Source organism: Chiroxiphia lanceolata, chromosome 3, assembly GCF_009829145.1.
Source record: "Chiroxiphia lanceolata isolate bChiLan1 chromosome 3, bChiLan1.pri, whole genome shotgun sequence".
Classification (NCBI taxonomy): domain Eukaryota; kingdom Metazoa; phylum Chordata; class Aves; order Passeriformes; family Pipridae; genus Chiroxiphia; species Chiroxiphia lanceolata.
The window spans coordinates 12,684,507-12,697,343 of NC_045639.1; the positions used below are offsets into that span (position 1 = coordinate 12,684,507).

At 42.8% G+C, this 12,837-nt stretch overlaps 1 protein-coding gene and 1 long non-coding RNA gene across 2 annotated transcripts in view; one reads left to right on the forward strand and one right to left on the reverse strand.

Annotated features, from left to right (window-relative positions):
* Nucleotides 1–7,172, reverse strand: part of PPP3R1 (protein phosphatase 3 regulatory subunit B, alpha) — a 39,607-nt gene extending 32,435 nt beyond the window's left edge. The window contains exon 1 of the mRNA XM_032684389.1: nt 6,861–7,172. Within this exon, the coding sequence (XP_032540280.1) occupies nt 6,861–6,863 (3 nt within the window). The 5' untranslated portion in view covers nt 6,864–7,172. The remainder of the gene's footprint in view (nt 1–6,860) is intronic.
* Nucleotides 7,173–9,185: 2,013 nt separating this feature from the next.
* On the forward strand, nt 9,186–9,678 carry LOC116784808. Its single transcript, XR_004356253.1, has 2 exons — nt 9,186–9,263; nt 9,393–9,678. It is a non-coding gene; the product is annotated as an uncharacterized LOC116784808 (long non-coding RNA).
* The last annotated feature ends 3,159 nt before the right edge of the window (nt 9,679–12,837 follow it).

A 12,837-nucleotide genomic window follows, 5' to 3' on the forward strand; every position in this document is an offset into this window, starting at 1 on the left:
TCCTTCACAAGTTCAGGGCTGAAATCATATCCATGAAGTTCAGTTAAAAAAAACAACTCCTTTTAAAGTCCTCTCTGCAAGTCATAGGATCATTGACCAGAGGGAATTCAAGTGGCTTCTTTCAACTTCAGTGATGCTATTCAGAACCTACACAGTCAGCAGTGAAACAACAGGTTTTTTTGGTTTTTACCACCTATTCCAAAAAACCAAAACACCTGAAAACATACACAGAGGGGTACTCACAGGGGGACAACAGAAAAGAGGTAGAAAAATAATCTTGTGGCTTCTAGATGCTGAAAACAAAGGGTAAAAAACTTCCATATTTGTCACAAATATACTGGAAGAAGAAAAAGTTCCACGGCATTTAAAAATGATCCAAGGATTATATTCTTGTGAGAATCACAGCCAAATCTATTTTTCCAGTAGCTCAGTGTCTTCCCTGGCTTTCATTTCTGGGCTTCCTATCTGTTATCCCATTCCTTCCTCTCCTGCCCCTCCCAAATTCTGATAGAATTTCATCAGTAGATGCCTTAACACATTTTTTTTTTTTTTAATTCCTACTTTACATAACTTAGACAATGTTATAAAGTGTCGTGGACTTCAAGCTGGCTGAATAAGCATAGTATCAGTTTACTGGGGGAGCTCCTGTTCTTTGCCTTAAGTTTACCTAAAAAGGTTCATCAACACAGACTTTGCAAATATTCACCAACTGGCACAACCCATTTACAGCTCAGAAGCCAAGATTTTTATTGGCAGTTCAGGAGAAATGTTGTCCTTTAATCCACTGCATTTAAAGGGTTTCCCAGACTTCTTTACTGCAGTTAAGGATTATTTATATCCTGAGGGATTCTTCCTTTATTGTGGAAGGGAGTATCAATAGCAGGGCCAAGTGACTGTCAAGTTACAAGTGAGTCAGATATAGTCTCCAGCATGTTTTGCAGCATCAACAACCCCAAATGCCTGTGGCTGTGGTAGGTACAATCTAGCAGCAACATACAAAAAGTGGTCTTTCTGTTTGTGGAAAAAGCCTAATAAAGTATAGCTACCAAACCCAAACTTTCAAGCTACACAAAATGTTAAGATTAAAAAGAATGGACACTCCAAAAAAATCACTCCACTCGAAAGAAGTGGGGTTTATTCTTAGACACACCTGAAACTTAACAAAAACAAACAAACAAAAAACCCTAACTCTGAATAGGAAGACAAGCCATAGTTTAAGCTTAACCCTGGTTAAAGTCATCTCAGTATTACTAAGGAAATACAGTATTTCACACAGTGACCAAAATAATGTAGCTACATCATACATCAGGCAGAATATATCGCTTCTAGTCCTGTATTTCCCCAGAATACCTGAACTGGTACAGGGAAAGATCTGTCCCAGATTAAAAGAGGTTGGTGCGTGTCCAAGTCTTTCCCACTTCACTCAGCACATTAAGTCAATCTCTGCAGTCGATCTTTCTGACACTGCCGGTGTCAAGATTACTTTAGGCTACTAACATCGAAGAAACAGAGTAGCTTTTATGGGACATTAAAGGCCCATTTCCAGGTCTAATCTCTAAAGGAAGTTGCTTTAAGTGGAAAACACAGTGTTACAAAGATGTTGGAGGAAGGTAGTGTGTGACCAAGCTTTTAATGCTTGCACACCATCCCATGCCCCAAGCCCAATGGACAATACACAGCTCAAGACCTCAAAATTTGTAGCAGTTAATTTGATTTAGACATATTTCTTTTCAGAGCTACAAACACATCATCCATTTCCAGTATCACATCCTAATGTTAGCTTCTAAACAATAAAAGGGACCTTGGGTAAGTTATTACCCTGCCATGACCTCAACCCTTTTTCAGAACAGGGACAATATTTACCAGCTCACAAGAGCACAGCAAGATACGTTCTTACAGTCTTTGGGAAAGAAAGAACATGTTTAAGTAATTTATATAATCAAGTCAGCCAATAAAATTCTTACTGTTTCCAGGAGTTCCAACTTTTTTGTATTTTAATTACCATTGGCCTGCAAGTCAAACAACATGCCTGTTTTCTAATGGCATCCTACTCAGAGGTTCCAACTGCGTGACCTTTAAGCACAAGCACTTTTCATTCCTCTTTTGATGTAGATCCATGTCTTTCAGCATTCCTTCCCCATCACTTCAGTCTTTACTCCCCCATCCTCACAGTGCTTGCTCCTCCAGAAGCAGAGGAGTTTGATCGTGACAAGGACATTGCACAGTAGCACCTTCCCTGTTTCTGCTGATTCTGGCAAAGAAACAACATGTAGGAAGCACGGGAACAGCCAGCTCCCTTTGCCCCCATGGTCTTTCTGTAAGGAATACAAAAGAATAAACAAGCTCAGGAAAAAAGAAAATATATAGTCCAGAAGAGGAGAAGGATGGAAAATTGGGAAATGTGTCACTAAATGAACTGGTTACCAGTGAACAAAGAACAGCACAGTGCATTTTTTCTCCCAATTACAAGTTCACAAATGGTATTCCACAGAGCAGGGAGAACAGGCTTGGGAGGGAAGAGGAAAGATAAGGAAATTAAGAGAAAATTGCTTTCAAGAAGTCATATATTAGCTCAAATGGCAAAAAAATATTTTTCTATGAATACAATTTTCTGTCACCATTTCACGTAATTAAACCAAAGTCATAAGAATTTCATGCTCAACTACCATTCAGACTTAACACGTTTTAGGAGAGGGTACAATTTTCTTTAGTGAAACACAGCTAAACACCGTCAGTAAAAAAGGGGAAGGAAAGCAAAATAATTCTTTTAACTAGAAGGGAAATCACAGCAACATTGAAAAAACCTTATGCAAGTGTAATTTATGAATTACAGTAGGAGAACACTATTAAGCACACCTACAGTTAAAAAAAGCTATTCCTTCTGTAACACTGCCAGGTGAGCACTGATTCAACACCCAGCTACAGGAAAGCTGCAAGATCTTCATTGCTGGATTCAACCTTTTGTAGGTCTTTCTGACACAAAAGATGGAAATGGTGGTTCCTCAGGACAAGAGAGACACAGAGCTGGAGCGGGTCCAGCAGGGGCTACAAAGAATTAAGGGACTGAGCATCTTTCTTACGCGGAAAGGTTGAGAAAACTGGGTCTGTTCAGCCTCAAGAGAGGAGACCTCACTGATGTGCATCAGTATCTCAAGGGAGGGTTTCAGAGGATGGTCCAGGCTCTGCTCAGTGGTGCCAAGCAATAGGACAGGAGGCAAAGGGCAGAACCTGATGCACAGGAAGTTCCACTTGAATATGAGGAAGAACTCCCGTCCTGTGAGGGTGACTGAGCACTGGAACAGGTTGTCCAGAGAGGGTGTGGAGTCTCCCTCCCTGAAGATATTCCAGAACCATCTGGATGACCCTGCTTGAGCAGGGAAGTTGAACCAGATGACCCACTGTGGTCCCTTCCAATTTGACCCATTCTCTGAGGAGGCAGAAACAGACCAAGAAATGGTTTGGCACCAAAATGCCTATTTCTGCCTCATCTTGCTTCCTCAGGAATACCAGAATTACTGAATCCGCCTTTTCTGGCACTGATTGACAGAAGACAGTCCCATCTCCTTTAAGATATGAATAAAACCCACAATTTAGAAATTATTAATTTCTCTCCCTTGAAGTTTCCCTTTCATTGCTAAGCCAGATGCATTCGTTAGATGATGAATACACTGAAGTTTCTGAGGTATGCCCACCACAAACCATTCTCCCTTCAACTACTCAATTTTTATTCCTCCCTATTGTTAAATAGTTTAACCATATAAAAACAGAATTCTACTTCTACCACAGAAATGGTGAAAAAAATAGAATTACTTTTAAAAAGTCTCTCTCCTTCTGCATCAACAGGCCCTATCTTCCTTTTTAGATCACACAGTTAAGGAAACTTCCATATTCAAACTGGCCTCTGAGAATCACTTCCAGTAAAATCTTACTGGAAGTAAAATCTTCCATTAAACTACCTGGCTGAAATAAGCCTGCCAAATACTTCACACTTGCACATGAACCTCACAGTTTGAACCCTAGACCATTTATTCCACCTGTGGCAGAAGCCCATCAGTGGGCTGGAAGACAGATCCTGTGAGTGCCTTTCAGTTCCTGCCAGCTGTTACAAAACTGAACTGACTATCCAGATATTTGCCATGATAGCAGTGAAATTATGACTTCGTAACGGAATAACCAGCTTTTTGTTCAGCTAAGAATCAAAGTACTTAATAACCTCCCTGCTAAATAGCAAACAATTATTTAAGATGGTCTTCCGGGGTTCTTTTTCTTTGTTTTATTGAAAAAAAAAATGGTCTGGTGGTTCTTGACTCCAGTAATTTAAGAACAGTGTTAGATCAGTTCTGGCTGGAGAAAATTCACCAGAGGCACTACTGCTCAAGTGAAGTGAGTCAAAACAAGGGAATAGTGTAGCTAAGATGGGTGCACCGTGCAATATGTTTGTGGTGATTCCTGTAGAATTCTGTGGCTTCTGTACTGCAACTATAAAGTTCAAGAGCTGGATATGAACCAGAACACAGACCATCCCAAGAAAGTACAATTTATCTATCCAAAACCAAGATTGTTTAATACCTTCTGTCTGTGCTGTTTACCTTTTCCTAGAAAACACTACTCAAAGGAAAAACTTGCTAAGTCAACTCTGACAAAAATAGCTTATCAACATTACTTCTGGCATTATGTAATGGACTCATCATCGTATGCTCTGACAGATTATTTTAGAACTGGCTATACCAAAGCATCCAGAACTACACTCTTTGACTCACTAGATGTTTTTATCTTAAGCCACCTACTATGAACACAACAATACATTCACCTTTTTTTTTTACCATAACTGTCAGATCTCTGGTACTGTAAGAACACAGAAGAAATGTTGCTCCAAGCTGTGAAAACCAAATTGCTCTGTTCTAATAACATAAAGGTTTAAGCAAGATGTACTCCATCATTAAAACTGAACTCTTTCAGTGAAAACATCCACTGAGTAATGACAATAAGAAGTGAGGCAACTGAAATGAAACATCGGGAGTGTTTTTGTTAAAATGTTTAGTCAGTTTTCAGATGACAAGGCACCTAAGATCAGGTGCTACCAGAACCAGTGTAGTGATACAACCACAGGGAAAACCTCCCAGTGTTGTTATGCTTCTGTGAGAAAACAAGCACATTTACTGGTAGAGATAATATCCAGCACACCTTTTTTTCACAGTATCTGCATTTCCACATTGCAATGGATCATACACAAACACTATTCATGAAATGACAAAGTAATAATCAACATGATTATACCACCAAAAGATGACAGGATGGAGGGAAAAACTAATCAAAGGTAATCGTACCTGAAAGTTAAGTTCATTACAAGTCATTAGCACACACACGGGTATCACAGATAAACAACATTTTCCTTCTTTTTGTGTATGTTAGTCTCTCTCATCAGGCAAGTCTTTGGGAACAAAATTTTCACAGAAGTCCCAGCTACTGGCAGGAGGAGCACAACTGTTCTGTGGGAGATGATCACTGTCCATGATGATCTACACGCTCACAGTAATTCGCAGTATTGCAACCATGGCCTAAATTGTAATAACTTTTTTTTCTTTTTAAGTCTCAACTTTACTAATACCTTGTTCTTAAAATACGAGCGTTTTTTAATCATGGTCTTAATGCACTCCCAACTGGAACGAAACCTTTACACATTTCAAAACATTTCTGCGAATGCACATCTAACAAATATTAAAGTGTACACAAATAAACAGCCTGAGCATGGCGCATTAGTTTCTGCCACAACTTTAATTTTTAAAGGAAAGTCTGCAATGCCCTGCTTAAAAACAAAAGGAAACCCATTTTCGACCCCCGGGCCCTACGAGGTCTAATGTGAAATGTGATAAACAGCCGGCCTTGCTGGGAAAGGGTTAAGAACGAAAAAATTTAAACCGCTTGCACTTCTCCAGCTGTAAAACCAAAATATTGCCATATTGCCAGGGTCTTCCTGCAGCCAGGGCACCGGATAATTTAGGCTAAAACAAATGTTTATTAAAAAAAAAAAAAAAAAAGGGCGTTGATTTCTTGGCAGCGGCGAAAAGCAGGAGACAACCCCTAGTGTCGACGTAAAATACTACAGGACTCCATACTGTATCTCCGGGTTAAATTTTACGGCAGTAAAAAGGGAAATTTAAACCGTCGTGATCGAAAAAAACAGAGTGACTGTCCCACACGCACACCTGGACACACGGCATACCTCACCTCAAACCATCCCATTTGGGAGCGCCAGCTCCCAGCACCATCCCCGTTAACGAGCACATCATCCAGCCCGTGGGCTACGTGCATTCACAGCTCTGCGGGCCCCGCACACCAACAGCACAGCGCTGCTGCTGCACCGGGGGCGGGGGGGGAGAACCCCGCGGAGCTGCCAAACAACCCCCGCACGGGCACCGGGGTTTCGTTTTCCAAACAGCTCCCGGTGCATCTGGAGAGCAGACGAGGCGCAGCCCCCTCGGGGGTGGGGGGGGAACGCGAACCCCCCGGGGTGCCGGGGAAGGGAAGGGCCGAGCCCCAGCGCTGCCGGGGCGGCGGACGCAGGAGGCGGGGAAGGAGCTGCGGGGCTCCGTGGGCGGCGGGGGGAAGCGGGGGCAAGCGGGGGCCGCGCCCGCCCCCAGGGAGCGCCGGGAGGGAGGGAGGGAGGGGAGCCCGGCGAGGAGGACGTGGCCGGCCCGGGGGCGGGAGGAGCCGGGTCAGGGGCAGGGCAGCGCTGGGGCCGCGGGGGTGGGGGGCCCGCCCGGCCCGGTCTGGAATATTCCGGCAGGGCGGGAGCGGCGGAGGTGGGAAGAGCGAGCGAGGGAGGGAGGGAGGGGGGAAGCGAGAGGAGGGTCCCTCACCATGGCGGCGGGTGGGCGTCAGGCGTCTTCCCCCGCTGATGAATCCGCCGAGCCCCGGCCCTCGCTGTGCGTCGTCCGGCGTCGCCGGCGCCGTTGCCGCTCCCCGGTTCCGCTGCCCCGATCCCGCTGGCGGCCCCGCTCCCCGATCCCAAATCCCGGCACTGCGGCAGAGGCTCCGCTGACCCGCGCACGGAGCGAGCGAGGGAGGGACGGAGGGAGGGAGGGAGGCAGGGAGAGAGGGAGGGGGCGCGAGCGGCGCTGGCGCGGGGCGGCGGAGGCGGGGCCTCCCACATCCGGGCACTCCGCCGCGTCGGGGGCGGGGCCGGGCCGTGACGTCACCGCGAGGGAAAGGGGGGAAGTTGGCGGGGGCAAAATGGCGGAAGGGGGGCAGTGGCGGAATCGTCAAATCTTCAGTGTTGGAGGAGACCTTTAAGGTCGTCGAGTCCACCTGTGAACCCAGTACCACTGCCGACTGCCGTAAACCACAAATCACTGTAGTCCCTAAATCACTCAACCTCTTAAAACGCGTCACCCAGCGCCAGATCCAGATGTTTCTTAAATACCCCGCAGGGATGGTGACTTCACCTCCTCCCTGGGGCAATCTGTTCCAGTGCCTGGCCACCCCGAACACTGAAAAATTGTTTTTCTAATAACTAATCTGAATCTATCTAATCTGAATTTCTAATGGCTAATCTATCTGGCCTCTCTCAATTTGAGGCTGTGTCCTCTGGTCCTCTCACTGCAGGCATGGTAGAAGAGACCGGCCCTCACCTCACTGCAACCTCTTTTCAGTCTGTTGTATGAAGTCCCTCCTGAGCCTCCTCTTCTCCAGGCTAAACAAACCCATCTCCCTCAGCTGCTCTTCATAAGAGTGCAAGGAAAAGGCATTTTGAGGGACTGCTCTGCTGCCAGCAGATCCTCTTAGCAAGGCCTTGTGTGTTGAGTGTTGCTACAGAAAAAAAAAAACTTTTTTTTGGTTTGGTTTGGTTTTTTGGTGTTTTGGTTTTTGGTTTTTTTTGGGTTTTTGGGGTTTTTTTTTGCTACTAACCCAGAACTGATTCTGGGTGATAATATATACTTTGGTTTTTTTCTGTATGATTTCACAAATGACAATTTCCAGTCCTGGATCAGGTCAGCTACAACTGTGTGGCCATAGCAAAGGCATGAAAAGTCTTGAAAAGCCCCAAGGATGGGGATTCCTAAGTATGAACAAGGGAGCAGAGGATAAACCTCTGAATAGTAAGGCTGAAACACCTTAATAAACCTAAGGTTTATTGCTCTACTACAGCTACTGCTGTTAACAACAGTCACATTTGCTCCTTCAGGCCTCTTCCCGGGAAAAGGCTCCTGAAAGCTGCCAGAGCTGTCCTTGTTCTCCTACACACCCTCTGCTTAGGCTGGTCCCCCTCAGCCATAAGCTGTATATATATTTATGTCACATATATATGTACTTTTATAAGCTGTGCTGCCGGAGCCCTTGCTTCTTAAGCTTTCTTCCTAGTGTGACTTCTGCTTTCTGCAAAAGGGGAAAAAAAAATCTTGGCAGGGAGAAAGCTCAACACAAGCACAAGGAGCCTTTGGAGATGTAGCTTTGAGAGGTGCCTGCTCTCCCTGTGTCCTGGCTGTTATTTTCCTTAGGTTTTTAATGTTATATTGCAAGATGCTATCCAGGCTTGAAGCTGTTAAGTAAAGAATCACAGAAAGACAGGATATTTAGGGTTGGAAGGGACCTCTGGAGATCATCTAGACCAACCCCCATACTTAGCAGATTTTTAGAGTACTGTGTTTCGGTACTGTTAATAGTTAATTATACAAAACTAAAGGAGTTGTGCAGGGATGAGATAATTCTTAGAAATGTATGCATGTATCTTTGTGTTTTCATGGCAGTAGTTAGTGCTTCGTACCTTGGACAGTCTACAAAATAAAACAACCGATACAGCTGAATGCAAACTCAGATAAAAGATGTAGTCTTAGTAACCCCTTTGAGGCAAGATTTAGGGCAAAGCAACTGCTTGCATAAGTAAGGCTGACCCTCAGGGAGTGATCTCTATATATTATGAAGTTTTAAGTAGGCCAAATGACGCCTTTAAAAAACTCTGTGAAGGATAAAATAAAATAGTGAATAAAGATGGGTTGATTTCACATTCCCTTTGCTGTTTTTCCCTTTCTGTGCTCTCTCTGCTGAATATGTTTATTTTGGAGCACCATGACACAGCGCATAACACTGTGACAAATGAAGTGGTGATGTGAAAATAATAATTACATATAAAATATTGTTGTGTTAAAACTGCCAAAAAGAAGATTTGGTACCATGTTGATGTTGTTTTTCAGGCATTTGCTATTTGGCTTGCAACAGCTAGACACTTTGCCAGGAAAATTCAAATTAATTCTGCCAACTTCAAGGTGAACGACGAGATAATTTGTGGGGGAAGGGAAGACTGGATTATTGCTTTAAAACCCGGCTAATTTTTTAGGACCGTAGCTCAGAGCGTGAGCTTGCCAGTCTAAAATGGTAATTTCCTCTCCCTTCAGCTCCTTCTGGAAAAGGAACTGCCTTGTCACTGTTGCCCTATTTGTGGGAGTCTGAGCTGATCTAAGATTAGCAAAGGTTACCTTAAGAGTTCATGGAGGAACCTGGAATCTTGAAATCAAATGCTGATGCACAACTGCTAAGATGAATAGGGAATATCCCATATGGATGGCTGCTCAGGAACCTGGATAAATGAAGGGCGACCGTGGAGTTCAAGAACAGATCAGAAGTTGTTCTCATCTGAAAGACTGAAGCAAAGCACAGCAATAAATGAGCAGTTCTTAGAAATTGTTAATGACTGACGAATGTTCTGTTCCCAAACTGATACACAGCAAGGAGGGGGGGGCCTTGAGCAGGAAGAACCAAGCGTGGATCAGGGAGACTGCACAGAAAACTCTGGCAAAAATAAGTAAATGAAGAAGGTGGTGATTAGTGAAACTGAATGGTTTCGTACAGGGAAAAAACAAAACAAACACTGAAAAATAAGTGTAAGCTTTACGCTAATAACAAATCAGCAAAATAGGCCTTACCAGTAAGAACCTGGGCCTGGCCACAGTGACAGGTTATACATCAGAAAATGGTCTGATCCAAGGAAGGAATTTTCTGCCTGTTTTATTAACAGATACAGATGGCTAGGATGGCTCTTCTTTTTGGGGAAAAAATCTAGTTGATAAGATATCTAGGAATAAAATATTCCTAGATTTCGCTGAAAGCTTGTATTGAAACTGACTGGTCTCTAACCAAAAAACAATAACTTAAGATCTCCAAAAGAAAAAGGAATTCTGATGTAAAATGGTCTTGCTGCTTACATCTCTGTCATTGCCGCTGTGTCTCACAACTATAAACCTGGAGTAAAATCAGCTAAGTTAAGTTGTGTGCAGCTACAATTTCTATTGCATAATGTAATAAGAATAAAATAAACAGAAATGAAGAATATAATACCTTAATTTTTACCTTTTTGTGTTCCAAGTAGAGAAAGCCGAGAACATGTGAAAACACAATTTTTATCCTTTAATGCAGTTATGTCACTGCTAGTAGTTTTGAACCTCTAGATGCAGTACAAGGATGAGCTAATTTGGTTTTAATTCCCTTTTCTGTTGAGTGAATGTGCCCAAGTTGCTTTTCTTTTATATCTGACTTCTAAAGAAGTTAAAAATGAAAGATGAAATTCGTTAGTAGGTAAGAGTCTGCAGAAAACCATGACTTCCGTTTAACACTTTGCATTATATTATCTGTATTTCTGACTAATATTTTTGCAAATATGGATATGTGGATGCTTTTTTTAGAGTAAGTTTCAGATAACACTGTGTTTTGTCACTTTCTGGTATTAGTAAAGCTCATCTGCAGTGTAGTTAGAACCATTGCAACTAGGATCATAACATCATGGAATTGTTTGAGTTGGAAGGGTCCTTAAAGGCCACCTAGTCCAATCCCCTTGCCATGAGCATGGACACCTTTAACCACATCAGATTGTTCAGGGTCCTGTCCAATCTGACCTTGAATGTTTTGAGGGATTTGGTATCCACCACCTGTCTGGGCAAGCCGTTCCAACATTTTACCACTCTCACTGTAAAGGAGATACTTCTGTATCTCCTCGTAATTGGAAGCTGATTTAGCTACAGATAAATAAATATGTAAACCCTGTACCTGTTTGGGATCTTCAGTGTTATTAACCATAATGATGTGCTTGACCTAAGGTGTGGGAAACAGCCTACTTCTGTGTCTGGGCTCCAGCTGCAGTTCTTTTCATAGCATTTGTCTTTGAAAGTGCTATTTGTGATGCCTTAACTGTCTCTAAGTTTTGAGGTTTTTTAATATAACGTGTCTTTGATCCCCCGAGTGTATCCTGCTTTGTCTTGCCTTGTGCTGGTCTTCATATAAACATCCCTTACTCACAAACCTTGCTGGATGCAGTTTGTATGAAGCATTCACCTCTCTGTTAACTCAGGGTGAGGGCTGCCACCTAATTAAATAATCTTCTGTCCTGACCCTTAACAGACTGTAAGCAGCTTTTCCCAGCAAGGCAGGTAAACTCCTGGGACAGTGCAACAAAGCTCAAAAATACATGATTTCTAAGCACATGTGTGTGTTCATGTGTGTTCCAGTAGTGCTTTCTAAAAATAAACAAAGTCTTATTCTTCTGTAATTCTGTAAAAGAAAGAAAGGAAAGCAACCCCTTATGAACTGGCTTTGAGGGAAAGTGTTTTCAGTTAGAGTGGGCAAGGGAAGCTGTACTTTATCAGCAAAAGAGGAAGCCTTTTAAGATAGAAATGAAAACTGTCCTTTCTCAGGATGTTTGAATTGCCCTATTAGTGCAGGCCCTGAACTCCTCATGTCTGTAAAACCTATTGCTTCCATATTGATTCGTCTTGTTTCATTTGTAATGACAGGTAGAATAATAAGCAAATCTAAAGATACAATACTGACTAGAACTGACAAATGATTGGAAACATAATGTGCATCTCGTTGCATCTCTCTTACTCCTATATCTGTCTTTTCACTTGAAAGAAATCAAAGGGAGTCTGTCCTTATTTTTTGCATATCTGTGAGAGCGCATATAAACTGCCAAGACCTGGGAGGAGAGGGAGATGATACTTTTCATATCCAGTAAGGCACAGCTGAAAAAACTGGTCTAATGAAAGACCAGAGTAAAGCTGTGGGCCACAGAAGCCTTGTGAAGCTGTAGGTTAATAGGGTGAGTTTTAGTTACCCTGGCTCGTTTTGCATCACTGTGAGATGCTGGATTTCAAATTGCTAGAGCAGGTGAAGATGTACAGCTGCCTCTAGCTTAGGTGCATTTACTGAGACAATGGTTGTAAATGCTTCTGATCTGTGGATCTTGCTGCCCAAGGTGGTGTGAATTAAATGACCTGATTGTAGGGTTGTGTCTTCTCAGCTCTCAGTGGTAGCTAATAGCCCCCAAGGACTTGAAGCCACAAATTGAAAATCATTGCAAGGAACTTTTTGGTTTTTTCTTTTTGGTTTTTTCTTTTCTTTTGGAACTTTTTGGTTATGAAGAGTGTCCTTCTGATTTCCTAGACTTACTGCTGGTCCTGGCTAGGATAAACTGGGGATAAAAATGCTTTCTGTGTCTTTGACCCTGTACCTATAATCACTTTATCAGATAACTCTGCAGAACAAATGTATGGAATCAATTTGCAAGAAAGATTGAGACTAAAAGGTTGCCTTTTTTTTTTTTGAGACTGTTGTTTGCATAGTAATTTCATGTAGTTGTCTTATTTGCCTAGCATTTCATAAGATTTCCTGGTGGCATCCAGCTGTAGGTTGGTATAATTGGCTGCTATTTTTCAGAAGACATTTGTTCTGGGGAGCTGTTAAGGGCTGACTGCTCAAAGACCTTGCAACAACTGGAGGCAAGAGTTGTACAAGTATAGTGTTTGATTTTTTCACTGATATGTTTCTCTACCAGCCTTGCAAAGGCTTATT